The 19,636-nt window shown below is 41.5% G+C and overlaps 1 protein-coding gene across 1 annotated transcript in view; it reads right to left on the reverse strand.

Annotated features, from left to right (window-relative positions):
• Nucleotides 1–19,636, reverse strand: part of SLC6A2 (solute carrier family 6 member 2) — a 1,144,495-nt gene that overhangs the window by 534,841 nt on the left and 590,018 nt on the right. Inside the window, exon 8 of the mRNA XM_073605017.1 lies at nucleotides 5,014–5,138. Within this exon, the coding sequence (XP_073461118.1) occupies nucleotides 5,014–5,138 (125 nt within the window). The remainder of the gene's footprint in view (nucleotides 1–5,013; nucleotides 5,139–19,636) is intronic.

A 19,636-nucleotide genomic window follows, 5' to 3' on the forward strand; every position in this document is an offset into this window, starting at 1 on the left:
AATTTTGCCCACGTACAAATCACTTAGTAGGACCTCATCTGGAGTATGACTTTAAATTTCCGGCACAAGTTCACAAAAAATATATTGGAAAATTGTAGAAAGTGCAAAGAAGGGCAGAAAAACTGACAAGAGGAATGGAGGAGATCAGCTATAAGAAAAGATGATCTGATGCACAAAATATAACTGGATACTAACATGTATAGGTAATAAAACCAGGGCAGCTAATCCAGGGAATATCTAATTGCCTCTTGGGGGATCAGGAAGTAATTTCTTCTCTACTTCAGTAAATTGGATCATACTTTATTGGATGTTTTGCCTTCCTCTGGATCAACTCTGGGTATAGGATTGTGTACAGTATTTGGTGGTTTTCTATTTTTTTTTCTATTGGCTGAACTAGATGGACTTGTGTGATCTTTCATCCTCACTAACTATAACTATGTAAGGTATGTCAGCTCAATCGTGCCAGATTAAACTCTGCGGAGGCTCCTAGGCAGTTAAAACCTTGGGGCCTCCACAGAGGTTTCTGGAAGTACTGTATCTTGTGCACACACTCTAGTGGGATAACATTGAATTAAGTAGTGTGCATGTCGGCCGCTAGATGGAGATGACCATCACTACTGTACATTAAACGTATATAGGTTGCACCAAAAGATTTTACAAACTGACATCTGAAAGAAGATGATCTTTAAGGGACAAACTGTAATTTGACATAAAATAAAAGGTGTAGCGCTAAACTTATTTTATGTTTTATTATTGTGTCCAGCAATATAGTGTCAGCTGCTTTTTCTTTTTGCTTACTGTATATTTTTTAGTGCAACAGATTCTTTTGTTTTAAACTGTAATTTGAACCTGATGTCTATGGTTTATGTGCTATAAGTTGTTAAGCTTCATGTACACAGGACATTTTTACAACCTTTCCTGAACAATTCAACTTGACAGATAGTAACCGTCATTTAAAATGTCAGTTTTTGCCGCGTTTACATGCCTTGTTTTGCCACGTTTGCATTTAAAAGTGTTATATATATATATATATATATATATAGATCTATATATATATAGATCTATATATATATATAGATCTATATATTTTTTTTTTTTTTTTAAATAGCCAAAAATGAAAAACGTCTGTAAATGAATTGCGGCTAAACACGAGTTCCCACGTTTACAAGCTGCTGTTATAGGCATTTGGCGTTTCAAATGCCTCTGAACATCCTGAATGCATTTTTTTGCATTCCAAAAAATGCTTCTAAACTCAACTGCCGAGAAATGACTATAAACAGCCCTGTGTGCTTGTACTGATAAGATAACAGAGGAGAGTTCAGGTGCATCTGAAAAAAAACGCCCAACTGCTCCTAAATGTCAGTTTACCAGCAGCAGTGTACATGAGGCCTTAATGGGTACACTACATTAATACAGTATTTTCTCTGTAGAGATTTTAATGTAAGGTTTTCATTTGTTTGAGTTGATTCACTTTGTCTATCTTTTGTAAACAATTTTAGCTTCATTGTAATTTTCTTTGAAAATCAAATCAATATTATTTTGATCAGTTGTCATGGGGCCCTTAAATGGCATGGTAATCCAGCACTGCAGCTCAATCTCTCCCAGGCTGTAACACTCCACACCACTAACTCCGTGTATGTGAATGCCTGCCCACAATACATTATGGCGTCATAGTGCTGTGCCCTCAACCAACTAGTTTTGTCACAGATAGTCTTCCTCAAGAGCATGGCAGAGAAAGTGAGTAGTGGAAAACTTTCTCTACTGGCTTCTGCATTTGCAAGTGGCAGTGGGCCACTTAGGGCAACTCAGATGCAGAAACCTCACTTTACCACCAGCATCCCTCACCACCCAGCTGGCAGTTTATAATAATAACTCCTCCTCCACACCTGTGGTGCTCTCAGGACAGAAAGGTTGGTTAGTCTACACTACCTCCCACCTCATATTCACACAAGATCCTCTGCACCACTCGTTGGGTGAGTACTAGCTGTTCATTCACAGCAGACCCTCACTCTGCATTCTTGAGCCCTGCACCTGTAATGGTATCGCGTACTGGACACACAAAAAGCTGTAGCTAGCGGCCATGTTTGAGAACCTTACAACAGCCATGACAGCTTGGCTAACAGCTACACGTTGCAGTAGAAATCTGAAGCCCCTCCCTCCTCCCTTATTTCCAGGAATTCATAGGCTTATACTTCAAAATAGCTGTTATTGCAATATAGAGAAAGCAGAACCAGGCTAGGTCTGTAAAAAAATAGCTAATGTTGGCCTGGCAGGATGTCCAGGCTTGTCGTAAAACTGTCTCCCTCTCAATTCAGAGAACCAACAGATACCAGTCGTAAATACTTTAATGCACATAAAGCTTAAACAGTTGAGGATAGTTCTGAAATGTCAGCATGTTTCATAACTTCCAAATTAATAATAGCACAGCAATAATATGGACATATTTAGTTTCCTCAGATAATTTGTAACGTTTCAAGTCCAGACACCCCTATGTTAGATCATAATAATCTGGATATTCACAGTCTTTTACCAGTAGAGATGCAGAGATATGAATATGTATCACAAAGTGTATCTGGGACATGGTCATGAATGTAGAGACCTCCCAGCAACCAACCCCTAAACAAGATGACCAGACGATTGGTCACTGGTCGCTGTCAACACCCCTTTGATCTGACAGAAAAGAGGCGATGCCAAGACAATGGTCAGTTCTCCTTTTACCATCCAAGCAGGAACACCTGCCAAGCTTGAGAACCAATTACCCAGCTCATCGAATGAACTCTGATCAACCCTCGGACATTAATTGCAAGTATTCTTCCTCCCCAATTCTACCTTATTTCTTGGTGGCTGTCTATTGTCTTTATCTCTTTGAAACATCTTTTCTGTAAATATTTTATTTGCATCAACTTTGACCTTTTCATATTAAACCCTTATGTTGAAAAGTGTTAACCTTGTCTCTAAAGCTCCTAATGCAAGCTATAAACGAACCTGCCTCTTGAAGAGCGCTACTGTTGTAGAGTAGGGCCTCTGAGCAGACCTGTCTGTGGTGGCAGTGTGTGTTGCAGACGGTTATTCTAAAATCATAATTGGTATTGCTAAATTGATGGAAGTCCTGACCCTTCCTAATCAAAGGTCGTTGGTTGCAGTTAGAGGGTTAATTGCATAATTAGCCCAGTGACAATTGCTCTAAAGCTGCTGGCACCTAGATTGTGGTCCCGCAAGCTGGAAAATCTTTGTGCTGGGTGCAGCTGAGAGTGGCATTGTTACATAAGTGACAGCGTGGTGTGAGGTTGGCCGGTCCTTTGTCACGAGGTAGCGAGGAGGGCAGGGATATGACACCCGCGTTCGTCACAGCACCCTGTGCAATATATACTCCTAAGTCCTGCATGATATGCAATCCTGAGCCTTGCTCTCTTTGTGATATGTACCCCTGTACTCCTTCACCCTGAACTACAAATTCTTTGTTATACATTCAATATTCCTTACCACTGCACTACAAATACTTTCTTGTACATTCAATATTCCTTACCACTGCACAGACAGTTTACAAACTGTGCATTAACAACAGTCCCTGCCCTCAAGGAGCTTATAACGTAAGATTCCTATCTCACATGCATACAGTACATATATTATTGTGTGGTTATGAGGACTGTGGCATATGTGCGCCTTGTATACATTGAGTAGTGTCAGGTTTTATTTAACCTCTTTAAAATCTTCCCACTGTGCAATTTGGCCACACTTACCATTCAGCATTGTGCGAGCAACTTTGCTACTCTCCTCCAGGTCCATGGGGGCATTCTTCGCAATCCTCTCCCACAAATACTTCCTCCTATCATAACTTTTTTCTGCATATACTGCCCACTGTCCCACTGACCCTCCAACCACACTCTCCTGCAGATACTGCTCATTGTAATCCTCTCCTGCAGATGCAACCCACTGTTATAATCTCCAACATTCTAATTGATCCCCTCCCCCATTGTATCTAAATCGTTTATTCCCAATTTAGCTAGTTGTTTATAAAAGATCTACAAAATAAAGAATAATTTACAAATCCCCCAAGATTATCTGTGGATGTGTAGTGAAGTGGAGACTTCTTTTTGACCCTTTCCACCCCCTTAGCTTTTCTACAGCATGTGTACAACGTAGTAAGGGGTTTGCTTACTTGAATACTGCACTCTGGGCTGTATTAAGCAGCTCTGAGAAAATACAGCAGGATCTATACTTTCAGCTCTCCACCACATTGGTAAGGTGTTGATGAAAGGTAGCAGTTCCAGTACTGCATCTCTGCCCTTTCTCTAGTGCTTTGCCATTTACATGGGGAAGCATGTGATGATGACACTGCAGCCAGTATTTCATTAAGCAAACTCTTAGGCTGCTTTCACATTGAGGCACTTTACAGGTGCTATAGCGCTAAAAATAGCGCCTGTAAAGAGCCTCTCCTCTCACTCCAATGTGAAAACCCGAGTGCTTTCACACTGGAGCGGTGTGCTGGCAGGACAATAAAAAAAAGTCCTGCAAGCCACATCTTTGCAGTGCTGTAGGAGCGATGTATACACATGCAGCGGGGATTTGCGGGCAGTTTTAACCCTTTTTAACCTGCAAGCAGGGGTTATAAGCACCCCGATAGCGGTTGAAAACCTCTGCAAAAACGACTGCTAAAAATAGCGGCACTTTACTGCCGACGCCCCCAATGCCCCAGTCTGAAAGTAGCCTTACTATTTTGTATACCGGCCACATAATAGCTAAGGGGTTAAAAAGTATGAAAAAGGAAGTGCTCAGAGTTGGGCTTTAAGTATATGGTTCAAACAAGCTGAACCTCTTGCACACATGCTACTGAAACCTTTTTCCTGAAGGTGATATAAAGCAGTAATATTCATATTACGAAAGTCAAATAATGGTCTTGCATGCCCAAACTTGCTACAAAAATTGATATTAAAATTAATATTAATCTAAGAAATTCTTTATTAACTGTGATTTGGAGAATAGGTATTAAAGTTCAAGAAAAAAACTACTTACCTTCTGTTGCTACATCTTCTATTTTGACATTATTTTTTTGAGCCATGTAACCAAGTATTGAGAAAATGGCAAATCCAGATATAAAACTTGTGACACAATTGATTGTACTTGTAAGCAAAGCATCCCTGAAATGAAAAAGAATAGTTCATATTTAAAATCTGTTGATCTGCCTTTGCACAGTTTTTCCCTTATTTATTACTTATAATGACATTCACATCAGCCTTTGCATTAGTGAATATTATAATATCATCATCTTAAAACACATGCAATTAAAGGCAATTTAAATATAAGCTAAGATTTTGGATTTCGTGAGAAAGATCTAGCATCAGCACCAAACAGAGAGGCAAAACTATAAGTAGACACTTCATATAGTTGCTTGACAAAAAGCATTCATACCCTTCAAATATTTTGTATTTCACCTATAATTACAATGGATTTAATTTTATAATCGTATTTAGTTACAATATTTATCAGTGTGCAAAATATTTTTATTGTGAGAAAAAAGTTAATTTAGCTAAAAAAAAGTTGGATCTTGGTTTATTTTTACAATTATTTTCTTGGGCTACATCACAATAATGTGTGGTGAATTTCATATAAAGTACAGCCTTGCCAAGGGAGGCATCCCTATTATCATAATTTGAAAGAAACTTTGTTACGTGGGACTTTGCACATGCCTCCAATAGTATAAACACAAATATTGAAATATACAAATTTTTTGTGCAAAAAAACACATTAAAAAATAATAAATGCTGTTAAAAACATCACACAACACAGAGGACTCCATATTCCTGACTACTTGAGTTATGTTGCCACCTTCAGGTGAATGAACATTGGCCCATAATGGCAGGAAACCCTGCCATGGTAAAAACCCCTCCCAGCTCACCTAAGTATCAGTTTTGCAGCAAGCAAGGGGAGAGATCTCTGTGTCATGTTATATACTCCAAGAAAATAATTTTACAGGTAAACCAAAAATCCTAATTTCTTAACCACTTACTGACCACCCTATAGCACTTTTACTGCTACAGGGCAGCAGCTGTGGGCAGAAGCACTGTATATACCTGTTTCTATATTTCCGCCTGCTGGGGGCGTGCGCGCACCACTGGCTAGGAGCTGATCTGCGGGTCCTGGGGATTCTATGCCCCCTGGCACCCGCTGATCATTAGTAAAACAAGGAGAACTGAGATATGCTTATGCAAATAAGGCTTATCTCAGTTCTGACAGAGGGACGGGACAATTCTTTGTCTCTGCAAAGAGAATCCATCTCTTCCCCTAGTGAAAGCACAACACCGTGTACACAAAAACACTGGCTATGCACACAGTTAACCCTTTGATCTCCCTAGATGTTTAACCCCTTCCCAGCCAGTGCCATTAGTACAGTGACAGTGCATAATTTTTAAAGTGTCAGTTAGTGTCTGATAGTCCACCGCAATATAGCAGTCCTGCTATAGGTCACCGATCACTACCATTAATAGTATAAAAAAAATAAAACAAATACAAATTCCCTAAATATATCCCATAGTTTGCAGACGCTATAACGTTCACGTAAATCTATCTATATACGCTTATTGGGATTTTTTTTACCAAAAACATGTAGCAGAATACATATTGGCCTAAATTGAATTTATTGAAAAAAAAATATTTGATATGTTTTATAGTAGAAAATAAAACATTTTTTTTTTTTTCAAAATTGTAGGTATTTTTTTTTTATAAAGCAAAAAATAGAAAAAGCAGTGGTGATAAAATGCCACCAAAAGAAAGCTCTATTTGTGGTAAAAAAAAAAAATGCCATAAATTTAATTTGGGTACAGTGTTGCACAACCGCACAATTGTCAGTTAATGCAAAAAATGGCCTGCTCATGAAGGGAGATAAATCTTCCAGAGGTCAAGTGGTTAATCATACATCACAGAGCATAGAGCAAGAACAGGGTGAGCAATATAAAAACAAGACCAATATGCTTGAAATCCCAAAAAATAGAACAGGGGGAATCCTACCAGAAGGCCACCTGCAAGACCTTGCGCCCAACACTGGCATTCACAGTGGCATGAGCATCTACCTGGCAGAACTTTGTAAATGTTTGATGATAAGACTAGGTATCATTATAATAGGTTGGATGACAGCGCTGTGAGGTCCCTTAGGTGCCTATTGTTTCAAAAACGTAAGCACCTAAGGGACCTCACGGCGCTGACACTCACCTATAATGGTTTCACATTGAGTATATCTCTCAATATGACAGCAGCAGTACAGGAGTTTGACACACAGTGAAAGTTTCCTCGGGCATGGTTCCACTCCTTAGGTAGACTAGGTATCAGAATTACAAATTTGAATAACAAAATCTTGATGCTGAGCAGCCCAGGAAGGACTGACACTCCTGGTGAAATGAACTTTGACTGGGAAAGAAGAAACCTTGTTCTTGCCACCAAATACCTAAGAAATTATCTGACTAATCTACCTAAAAATACTCAGGAAGTAGTCTGCCCCTTACGAGAACCCTCAAGCAGAACAAACAGGGAATCAGGCTGTTGAAACAAAGCTGTAGACTTCAGACAGCTTGAACAATATCCAAAGAGTTCTCCTTAGGATGCTAGGATTAGGACAAAAATATGGCAACACATGATCCTGATATAGGTGAAATGAAAAAAAATACATTAGTGTAAGAAAGAGGAACAGGGCTGCAACACCAGATTACAATATTGTATATTGGTGAAGAACCATAAAAGGCTCCTTGCAGGAAAGTGCTGCCAACTCCAAGACCATGCAAGCTAAAGTAATGGCTACTAAAAACACAATCTTGCTCATAAGAAGCAGCAAGGGAATCTCTCTAAGATATTCAAAAGGAGACATCTACAAAACAGGGAAGATCAAGTTATAGTCCCAGACTGAAGAAAAGCGAAAATCGGTTCCCCGACATTCTGTTGAGGATGAAACCGACAAGCCTCACATCAGGTGAATAAGGCTTTCCATGTGCGTTGGTATAAAGTCAACTTTTTAGCATTTAGGAGAGTGCATCAAAAACACTCCTATCCCTCAGGACTTGGGCTTCAATAGCCATGTCGTGAGAGCCACTGACATTAAATATGGCAAACCTGGAAGAGCCCATGGGTCATCTGGCAAGAGATCTATGATGTCTGCACACCACTTTATTCTTGGCCAAGCAGGTTCTATAAGAATAACTGGATGCTATCCACCTTAATTTTGTGCAACAGGTGAGATAGAAGCTGAAGTGGGAAAACAGATCAGGGAAAACTGTTTGAGTCACCAGTACATCAACTGCAAATGCCTGAGTATCCTTGGTTTGGCATACAAATCTGTCCATTATGTTTTTGAGTTGGTACACCAAGAGAGCCACATCTGGCTTCCCCCACTGCAGACAAATCTCTCTGAATACCTTTAGGTGAAGGTTCATTCTTCCAGATTCAGCTGCTGATGGCTGAGAAAGTCCACCTGACAATTTTCCACACAGGTAATGCGCACAATGGAGGGACATGAAGTTCTGCTGAAGACAAGATCATGTCCACTTTTTCCTGAGCAGCGTTTGTCCCTCCTTGATGGTTGATGTGACACTGACTGTACCAGATACATTGTACCTTGGGGATTGCTGCCTGCAGGATCCAGCTCCGACCTTCCCCATTCTTGTATGTGGGGTCCGGGTGCTGTCCCTCTTGGCTGTCTGGCTGTAGTGACTGGCCTGGATGAAGCCCTCTTTTACTCCAGCAAGGGAGTTAGGGATAGGCAAGGAGATTGCAAACTAAGCCCCTGCAATATCTTCAGAGAGACAACTGCAGGCACGTCTATCACCAAAGACACTAGCTAAAAACAGGCCCAATAGGTCATGAATATGAAGTTCTCTGTGACCTGTGATGTTCAATTAATAAAAAGACAATTATTGGTTGCACAACTATTCACACCCAGAATGGAAACAACTTTGGCTGCAATTACAGCAGTTAATCTTTTGGGATCTTACTCTATCAGCTTCACATATCTAGATTTTACAATTTTTGCCCTGCCTCTCTGCAAAATGGCAGTATGGTAAAGTCTGGTACATGCCCTCATCTGTGTATTGCTTATAGATATTCAGGTCCAGTAATTTGATGTTGTTCTCCAAAAAGTCAGTTTAGGCCTCATTCAAAATGGGCATTTGGCCCCGATGCATGCAACTCTATCATTTAGGTGTGGGTGTAAGGCACAGGTGCACCATCCAGCCCCACTTCTCATCACTGAGCTCAGAACTACTGCAACAGGGGAGAGAGCACATGCAAAGGGGTTTGAATTGGCCGGGAGTGTCTTAGTGATCTTTACAATGAAAAATAGATACATTTTTGGAGAATTATCGCAGTTTATTCTGTTCAACAATTAGTTCCTCTGCAAAGAGAGATATTGCATACAAAAGAGGGGACAGCGAGGGGCTCGAACATTGCTCCACTATGCATTGGTTGCTTTCTTGAACATATTTTTAACATCTATACAATTTTTTGGATGCCAGTCATTGTGTATGCTTGTGGTGCTACATTGATGATTGGACAGATGAGAACATTCACTTGAACATTACTTATTATTGTGAACAGGTGCGTTTTTTGGAGAGTAGGGTCAATGTGTCAGAATTTGGTTTGAGTGCCGATTAGCTTGTAAAACCAATTGATTAGAATCTATTACAATATGAGAGTTATCATTGACCAACTGACTTCAAATGTATTATTTGCAAACAAGTGTCAAGAGTTGAAGGAACTGTGCATGGTGAAAAGATGAGAGAGGACAGAGAAAAGAAGAAGCAAAAAAAGAGAGTTGCTATCCTCAGTCTTTGTTACAAGAAAAAAGAAAAGAGCATAGTGCTAGGAGATCCAATGGGAATAATAAAATAATCTTCTTTGTGTATTAGTGTCATGCATTCTCCAGAGGGTTTTTTTTTTCTCTATTATACACCAGAATTGGCAGATGTTAAGAAAAGGGTATCCACGGGTTCCTTAAAGTGGATCTTCATTGCATCTGAGCACCAAAAAGCAAAAACACTATTTAATTTATTTGTATTATTCAAAGCAAACGCCCCCATCCATTCATGTCTCTATGCTTTATTTTGTTGAGAAATCACTAAAAAAAATTACCCCCTAGCATTTATGGCCATGGTCATCTTGAGTAAGGGCAAATGATTCATGTAGCATTTATTTTCTGGAATCCATCTGTCCTTAGCTCAAGCATGCATGCAGGAGAGTGTGCTTAGCTGAGAAAATCCCTCCTTCTTCCTTCCCCTTTAGAAGACTTGTGGGATGTAGGGAATAATTTGCGTAGCTAAGAGACAGGAAGTAACTGAAGAAATGTAAAAAAAAGTTTAAAAGAAATAAATATGATATACTTTCATCTATTTACTAATGCTAGCAACACGAGGATTAAAAATAATATTGACTGGGAGTGTAATGTTCCACTTTAATTCAAAGCCCTCCTAGACAAACAGTTAGTAGGGACACAACCCTACATGATAGATTAGTGAGGGCAGATATTGCTCTACATTCTATGCAGCAGACTAATTTAGGTGGTTTGAAAAAAAGTCGCTTAGTAATATCTTTCATGTTCAGAATATGGTAGTATAACAAAAGGTTCAATCTTCTGCAATTATGACAACACAAAAGAATACATCATTTCCCATTACCTGACCTGCCAATCCTCATTTGTAATCTATTTGATAGAGTGCGCATTGGGCTACAACTGTGTCTGGAAGATGAAATAGAAAGCTTGAGGCAAATTTGCACAATAAAAATATTCCATTTGTATGCATATTAGGCCTTCTCGAAGCCCCCTCCCCTGTACTGGTTGCTAGGGGTGCGTTGACCGCAACCGCAAGGGTAGTTATTAGTTCTGGCACAATAGGCCAACTGAATACATTACAGTTACCCAGTAAAGGGTTTATCCTAGTCCTCTCCTAGGGGTTATGCCCCACAACATGGGCTAACACCCTAATTGGTTTTATGTATCAGTCTATCGCATATGTAATGTTACAACTATGATAAAGCAAGTCAAGCAATATAAATTGGGTTAAGTTTGTTTGTTCTTTTGTTTGCCAATTTGCTCCCATCTGGGAGCCTCACTTGGCCATTAGGTTCATTATATTATTATATAACTTGGTTCATTATATTATCTGTAGCAACATCACTCATGCATTTATGTATTATTTGTACTTTTCAAATAAAGCTTTTTTTTATTCGTTTACAGTCCAGTCAGTGGTGAAATATTTTTCAGCGCAGGACAAGGGCCCAAACAATTAAAATTTCAGGCGATAGATCATGTCCCCAAACCATATCAGGGAGGGGAAAGGTTAATTCTCCTGACAAAACGTGACATTGTTTAAATCTATACCCTGGGCACAGTTGCACCAAGAGGAGTTAATCATGATTACAACTTATTTCTATTTATGCGAGTATGATAGACTATTGGGGAAAAAGGGTGTTTTGTCTAGTTATTTATAATGGCATTTATACACTTTTCCAGATACTGCTGATATTTTGGATTGAATGTTGCTAGATCAAGGTATTTGAGATCAGTATCTTTTCACTTTAACCCTTTTGCTACCAGGCCCTGCGCTCCACTTTTAAACTCAGGTGGTCAGACCATTTTTTCAATTTTTCCATTGCTTTTTCATTTTTAACTTACAGATTTCAGGGATTGTAAAAGACTCCCCAAACCATACATTTTCATAAAGCACATGACAAGTAGAATAAAAACAAGGTGCTTCTGACTTTTTTAGGCCCTGTGATATCTGTGCAAATATTTATCAATTTGCTATTTTCACTAGAAATACACTAAAATCATTATTAGTGGATACATACTTAGCAAAACTTACAAAATTCCTGATAAATCCCTACTAAATATAAAAGCTAAAACTGTATTGAGTTAATAAAAAACAAATATTTGTACATTTTAAACCGTGCCATTTGCTGAAATGGTGAAAACTGAAGGTGTGCTAAACTGTAAATAATAACAATTTACTGAAAATCTGGAAGTTATCGGTTTTCACTTACAACTTTCAGAGTTCTAAAAGCACATGACCTGTAGAATTAAAAAAAATAGAATATTGCAAAAATTATTTTTTTTTTAGGCCCCACAATAGTTACACAAATGTTTATCAATTCGCTATTTTCACTAAAATCATTATTACTGGATGCATACATGGCAAAACTTACAAATGTCTGCCAAAAATTGTAGGGGGTGTCCAGACAGGTTATTCTCGCTCTCGCTGCCCACTTCATTTGTTCTTTGTCTTTCTAACAATGAGTGTTTGACCATAATATCCAAAGAACTGTCTTAGTGTAAAGCTGCAAGGGCCCAGTGTGCTCTGTCTATCTAATAGTGATATACAGAGATACAAGGGATCCGTTATTTCATTTGTTTTGTATTGGCGTTTCTATGTCTGAGACCATTTCAGGGAAGCCACATATTTAAAAATCATCAACCTATTTCCCACGTCTTGTAATTTTTTATTGGTCTTGTCCAGTTGGGCCTGTATTTCTTCTATGGATTTAGAATTTTAGTTCACTTGGGCTATCGTGGTGTCTACCTTTGCTTTAATTATGTCCAACCTGCAGCCTAGACTTGTTTTATTTCAGTGGTGCTTCTATCAAGCAGGCTAGAGTTTTGTGTCCCATCAATATAATGATGTTTTTATTTCCAGTGTTTCTGAGATGTTACGCTTTTGGTTATACAGACCTCTGCTATCATTTTGTCAAGTAATGCTGCTACTGATAAGGCCATTTCTTTTGAGAAAATGAAGCAGTGTGCACATCCTAGCAGGTCTTCCTTACCTGAGTGACAGGTATTCTATTGTTCTTTTTAATAATTTATGTTTTGTGGACCCTTTTGTGTCTTTTGAGGCTGCTCTGGATATACTCTCCCCACTTAAGACTGTCACTGCCATCCTGGAGACTCGAGGAGTGGCTGCTGTGTGATCAAGTTTTCTTTCTAACTTATGTTTTGTATCCCCTCTTGCCATCGGATAGTGGAGAATAATCAGCGAGCACTCCTGAGATTATTATGGGGTTGAGTTAATTGTTCTAGATCCTGTTAATGAAGGCTACAATAAAGATGCAGATCAGCTTATATCTGCCATTTTGGCTGCCTGCATATACTCTGTTGATAGACAGTTTTAACAAATGCTTTTTATTATAGGCTGACAAATGAATAAATATGTGAATTTGTTATTTTATACATAACAGTGTGTACTACTGCATCATTTTACACCAGAATATGTTGTCTTATGCCACGTACACACGAGCGGACTTTCTGGCATACTTGGTCCGGAGGACCAGAGTCCACTGGACAATCCGACCGTGTGTAGGCTCCGGCGGACTTTTTTTTGGGAAAAAAATCCGCCGGACCTAGATTTGAAATATGTTTTAAATCTTTCCGTCGGACTCAGTTTCTGACGTAAAGTCCACTCGTCTGTGTGCTGGTCCGACAGAAAGCCCGCTCGTCTGTATGCTGGTCCAACGGACCAGATACGACGCAAGGGCAGGGTATTGCATTTCGCACTTGCTGCAATAGGAAAAACACATTTTCCTATTGCGGCGAGCGTGGGGCATACCAGGCCCTTAGGTCTGGTATGGATTTTAAAGGGAACTCCCTACGCCGAAAAAACGGCGTGGGGTCCCCCCTAGAATCAATACCAGACCCTGATCTGAGCACGCAGCTCGGCCGGTCAGGAAAGAGGGTGGGGACGAGCGAGCGCCCCCGTCCTGAACCGTACCAGGCCGCATGCCCTCAACATGGGGGGTGGGTGCTTTGGGGGAGGGGGGTGCCCTGCGGGGCCCCCCCACCCCAAAGCACCTTGTCCCCATGTTGATGAGGACAAGGGCCTCTTCCCAACAACCCTGGCTATTGGTTGTCGGGGTCTGCAGGCGGGGGGCTTATCGGAATCCGGGAGCTCCCTATAATAAGAGGGCCCCCAGATCCCGGCCCCCCACCCTATGTGAATTAGTATGGGGTACATGGTACCCCTACCCACTCACCTAGGGAAAAATTGTCAATAATAAAACACACTACACAGGTTTTTAAAATATTTTATTAAACAGCTCCGGGGGGGTCTTCCTCCAGCTTCAGGGGTCTTCTTCCGGCTTCGGGGGTATTCCGGTTCCTCTTCTCCCGGCATCCGGTTGGTTCTTCTCTGCTCTCTCTGGCCTATTCTTCCAGTGTTCCAGTTCTTCTGCCGGCTCCTCCGCTGTCTTCATTCCGCTCTTTTGCCAGCGGAGGTCCGGACTTCTGGGCTTCTTGTCTTCTTCCCTCTTCTCTTCTCCAGATGTTGACACAACGCTCTCTCCAGCTGGACTGCTCTCTGAGCGCAGACTTATATAGCTGGAGACCCACCCCCTTATGCAGTCACCGTCCCTGGGCATGCTGGGACTGTGACGTTTTAGGGGGTGTGGTCAACATCACCCGGTGACCACGCCCCCCGCAGACCCCGACAACCCTGGCCGTTGGTGCTTTGGGGTGGGGGGGCCCTGTGGGCCCCCCCTCCCCCAAAGCACCCACCCCCCATGTTGAGGGCATGCGGCCTGGTACGGTTCAGGAGGGGGGGTGATCGCTCGTCCCCACCCCCTTTCCTGACCGGCCGGGCTGCGTGCTCGGATCGGGGTCTGGTATGGATTTTAGGGGGGACCCCACGCTGCTTTTTTGGCGTAGGGGCTTCCCTTTATAATCCATACCAGACCTAAGGGCCTGGTATGACTCGCGACGGGGCTCGCAAGGTGTCAATCTCGCCGATAAAAGCGGCAAGATTGACTTCCTTTTCTAGTCCCGTCGTACCTGAGTCACGTTCAAAATGTGTGGGCAAGTCCGTTCGTTCTGAAAGTCCGCCATAACTCTGGCGAAAGTCCGTCGGAAAGACGGGCGGACTTAGCCCGCCGGAAAGTCCGGTCGTGTGTGGGCAATTCCGTCCGTTTTTTAAGTCCAGCGCACCTGGCGGACAAAGTCCGTCGGAAAGTCGGCTGGACCAAGTATGCCAGAAAGTCCAATCGTGTGTACGCGGCATTAGTTTTCCTAGAGGACACTGACATTACATTTGTGCATGGCTGAGTAATAGGTATGTACATCATAGTTTTTAGGTAGTATATTAATTTTAAAAAGTGGCCTATGTATAAATCCTTTTAGGATCCAAAAGAGAAAATTGATTTGCAAAATTCTATGGTTTTTCAGAACCTTTAGCTTAGACACGAGGTAACCAGGTGATTTGTGCCTATATTACCAATGATTGTAAATAATCATTTGGCTGTTGCTATGGTTAGAGCTTTCACCCAAACCAAATCCCATGATTTTGGAATTCTACACAAGCTTAAAGGGTTATAATACAGAGGTTTTGTGGGAAACTGATTTGTGTCCCATTGACCATGAGACCTGGGAAGAGGTTCTAACCAGCCACCAATTAGTCTCCTTGAAACCTACTGATAATATCACCCATCTATTTATACTTCATCATACCTATGTGATGCCAGTTAGGTTAGTAAGATATAAATCGCCCTATAACTCATTATGCCCTATGTGTCAAAGAGCCCTGTCTCTTTTTTCCAAGTTGCTCTGGTCCTAGTGTTAAGAACATTTTACCTATACATGAGAACACCACCACCCCCCTTTCCCTCATAATAATGCAAAAGCTTCCTGCCAATATATTGTACACGTTCAGTTATTGAAAATTCAGATCCAGAAGCATATATTGCTCTTGCAAGAGCTTGATCAATTCTTCAGTTGTCATTGTATCTATAAATGAAGGGATTGTGTATTTTTGACAGGCAGTGGTTTGTAACAATTGCTTAATTAAAGTGGAACTTTAGTCAGAAAATTAGGTCCTGCTAGACCATTTCAGACTGGCCCCTTTTGCAGGTATAGCTATGTAAACCATTAAATAGGCAGTGCCTTGAAAAATTATTCTTAGCCCTTGAAATTTTCCACATTTTGTCATGTTACAACCAAAAACGTAAATGCATTTTATTGGGATTTCATGTGATAGACCAACACAAAGTGGCACATAATTGTGAAGTGGAAGGAAAATAATAAATGGTTTTCAAATTTTTTTACAAATTAATATGTGAAAAGTGTGGCGTGCATTTGTATTCAGCCCCCTTTAGTCTGATACCCCTAACTAAAATCTAGTGGAACCAATTGCCTTCGGAAGTCACCTAATTAATAAATGGAGTCCACCTGTGTGTAATTTAATCTCAGTATAAATACAGGTGTTCTGTGAAGCCCTCAGAGGTTTGTTAGAGAACCTTAGTGAGCAAACAGCATCATGAAGGCCAAGGAAAACACCAGACAGGTCAGGGATTAAGTCAGGGCTCAACAAATCCCAGGCACCAGGTCACCATGGCGACTAGAAATTGTGTCCTGGCACGTGGGCTGTGGGGTCTTGGCTGGGAAGGTGGGAAGGAGCAGTAAGAGAGCAGCGCGGCAGTTACTGACATGGCTGGGGGAGCAAGCGGCCATCAGAGTGCAGTCCAGGTGGGGATCCCTGGCAACTCATCATCCCTGCTGCTGTTGCTCTCACCCAGGGTATTACTGGAGCAGACCCGGCTGAGGAATCGGGCGACCGGGCTCAGGGACATGGGGGCTCCGGAGTCTGTGGTTTCCCGGCACAAGAGCGCCCTGCTCCTCTGGGTGGAAGAGAAGCTGAGCCGGGGAGAAGAGGTGCTGAGCTGGGAGCAGTTCATTGAAATGCCGGAGAGCCGGGCCAGCAGCTGGGAGGAGTGCGAGGAGGTAATCCCCTGCCTGCCGCCATGTCGGGTACACACTGCACACAGCAAAAGTTTTTTTTTTTTTGTTTTTTTTTAATCAAGGAGATGCAGAATTTATAAATCAGTTTTTTTTTTTTTTTTTTATATATTTTTTCCTTTCTGTATTTTTTTTAATTGCTTTATCATATTCTATATTTTCCCATAGTAGGCTTGCTGAGCCTAGTAGTGCTTAAAACTTTTTATTGCATATTTAATTTGTTCATTTTCCTTGTGCAGCATTCAAGTGGATACTGGCAATGTAATATGAGCCCTGTGTATGAGAGCATGGCGCGCAGCTCTCTGCATAAATTGTCCAATACTTGAGAAAAAAGGTGACACCCCTTCTGAAATACGTCACCGCCTCCCCTATGTGCAGCCTTCTTAACAAGGACAATATATGACGCAGACGTTGAATCTGACAGTTCCCCCAAGCGGGCTCATTGCAGAGTAATACCAAAAAAAAAAACTGGTTCCTAACTTTTTTAGCTGGCTCCTAGATTCAAACAAATTTTGTCAAACCCTGGATTAAGTTGTGGAGAAGTTTAAAGCAGGTTAAATAAATATATCCCAAGCTTTGAACATCTCACAGAGCACTGTACAATACATCATCCGAAAATGGAAAGAGTATGACACAACTGTAAAAATACCAAGACATGGCCATCCACCTAAACTGATAGGCCAGGCAAGGAGAGCATTAACAGGGAAGCAGCCTGCAGAGATCCACAGCTCAGGTAGGAGAATCTGTCCACAGGACAACTATTAGTCATGCACTCCACAAATCTGGCCTTTATGGAAGAGTGGCAAGAAGAAAGCCATTGTTGAAAGAAAGCCGTAAGAAGTCCTGTTTGCAGTTTGCGAGAAGCCATATGGGGGACACAGCAAACATGTGGAAGAAGGTGCTCTGGTCAGATGAGACCAAAATTGAACTTTTAGGCCGAAAAACAAAATGCTATGTGTGGCGGAAAACTAGCACTACACATCACCCTGAAAGCACCATACCCACCGTGAAACATGGTGGTGGCAGCATTATGTTGTGATGATGCTTTTTCTTCAGCAGGGACAGGGAAGCTGGTTAGAGTTGATGGGAAGATGGATGGAGCCAAATACAGGGCAATCTGAGATACAGGGCAATCTGAAAACCTGTTATCCCCCGTACACACGGTCAGATTTTCAGATGGAAAATGTCCGATCGGAGCGTGTTGTCGGACATTCCAACCGTGTGTGGGCTCCATCTGACTTTTTCTTTCGGATTTTCCGACACACAAAGTTTGAAAGCAGGCTATAAAATTTTCCGACAACAAAGTCCGATCGCGTCAATTTCGACCGTGTGTGGCAAGTTCCGACGCACAAAGTGCCACACATGCTCAGAAGAAATTCCAAGACGGAACAGCTCGGTCTGGTAAAATTAGCGTTCAGAATGGATACAGCACTTTCATCAGGCTGCAATGTAAAAAATGGTTTAATACAGCGCATTCTCTTCTTCTTTATCATGTGAGAAGAATGAAGTAGTTTTGCTGCTGATATTCAGATATTCACACAGACTTCTCACAAACTTCTTTCTTTATTATTTATCGTGATTCCTCAATATATTTTGATTTGTCCCATCTGACCAAATTTCTTTTTTGTTGTTTTATTTTTGTTTTTTGTTTTTATCAAGGCTGTTTTTTTTTTTTTTTTTGGGTTTGTTTTTTTCAAGGCTGATCTTTGTTTTATTTTATTTTTAGTTTTACGCCATAATATTTTTGTGTGTGTTTTGTGTGTCAAGTTACCACAACACCATTGATATCTTGTATTATTTAATCTCAAGGAGATTGTTTGGTGTTGGTGTCCCTTGTTAATTTCACATTGAATTTTTGAAATGTACCTGAATCCTCACAAACTGTCCTTTTTGAAGGAAAACACACATAGGCGAGTATAATTGAAACAAAAATTCCTTTATTAAGGGCTCAGAACCAAACAAAGAGGGAGGCAACACTGGATAAACATCATAAATTGGGGAAGCCTTGGACCCCCAGGGCACACATCAATTATTTTACTGCAAAATTGGTGGCCTGAGGAGTCCATATGTAAGGGAGTGCAGTCTGGTCCAGAAGTCCCAGAGATCCGGAAAGCAGCAGATGACATCTATGTCCCCAGGCTGTGGTACTACAAGAGCCTGCATCTTTTGCCAGACCAGACTGGACCCAGGGTCATCACTCTCTGGTCTTCTTTCCACGCTTCCTTCCCGGCTGTGGCTCTGGTGTTGGAGATGTGGCAGGAGGAGGAGTAGGACCTGGAGGAGGAGGAGGAGGAGGAGGAGGAGTAGTAGGACCTGGAGGAGGAGGAGGAGGAGGACTATGTGTGAGGTTACAAATGTGGGTAGCACATGTTATTTGGCCCCTCAACCTCTTATTGAGAGCTTCCAAAATTAAGGACTCACACAGGAGTCATTGGCCCTCCTCCATCTGCATCATTTTGCAGGCAGTTAGGCCAGCAAAGTCCTTCTCCACACTGTGGGGGCTTCTCAGGGCCTCTGTAGCCTTCCAAAAGAGGCCTATGGCAGCCTCCTCCCGGTTACTCCTCTTCTTACCACTTTGTCTTTGGAGGTGTAGGGGAGGGACCTGGATATTAGGCAGCCTGCTTGGCCCGGCCACCTCCTGGCTGAGAATTCCCTGTGTATGAAAAAGGGACATGGTTTTAGTTTTGCATCATCAATCACAATCATAAATTAGTACTCCAAACTAACATCTAGTTAACATCATTGATTGGACAACCATGAAGTTTTAGAGGAATGCTATACCTGGCTCAAGCTGGGCTCCTCCACATGTTGCTGTCTGGAAGGCCCAGGTTGGGCTTCAGAAGCCTCAGCTGGGGGGGAAGGAAGCCTGGAAGGAAGAGTGGAGAG

This window comes from Aquarana catesbeiana, linkage group LG11, assembly GCF_042186555.1.
Source record: "Aquarana catesbeiana isolate 2022-GZ linkage group LG11, ASM4218655v1, whole genome shotgun sequence".
Taxonomy (NCBI): domain Eukaryota; kingdom Metazoa; phylum Chordata; class Amphibia; order Anura; family Ranidae; genus Aquarana; species Aquarana catesbeiana.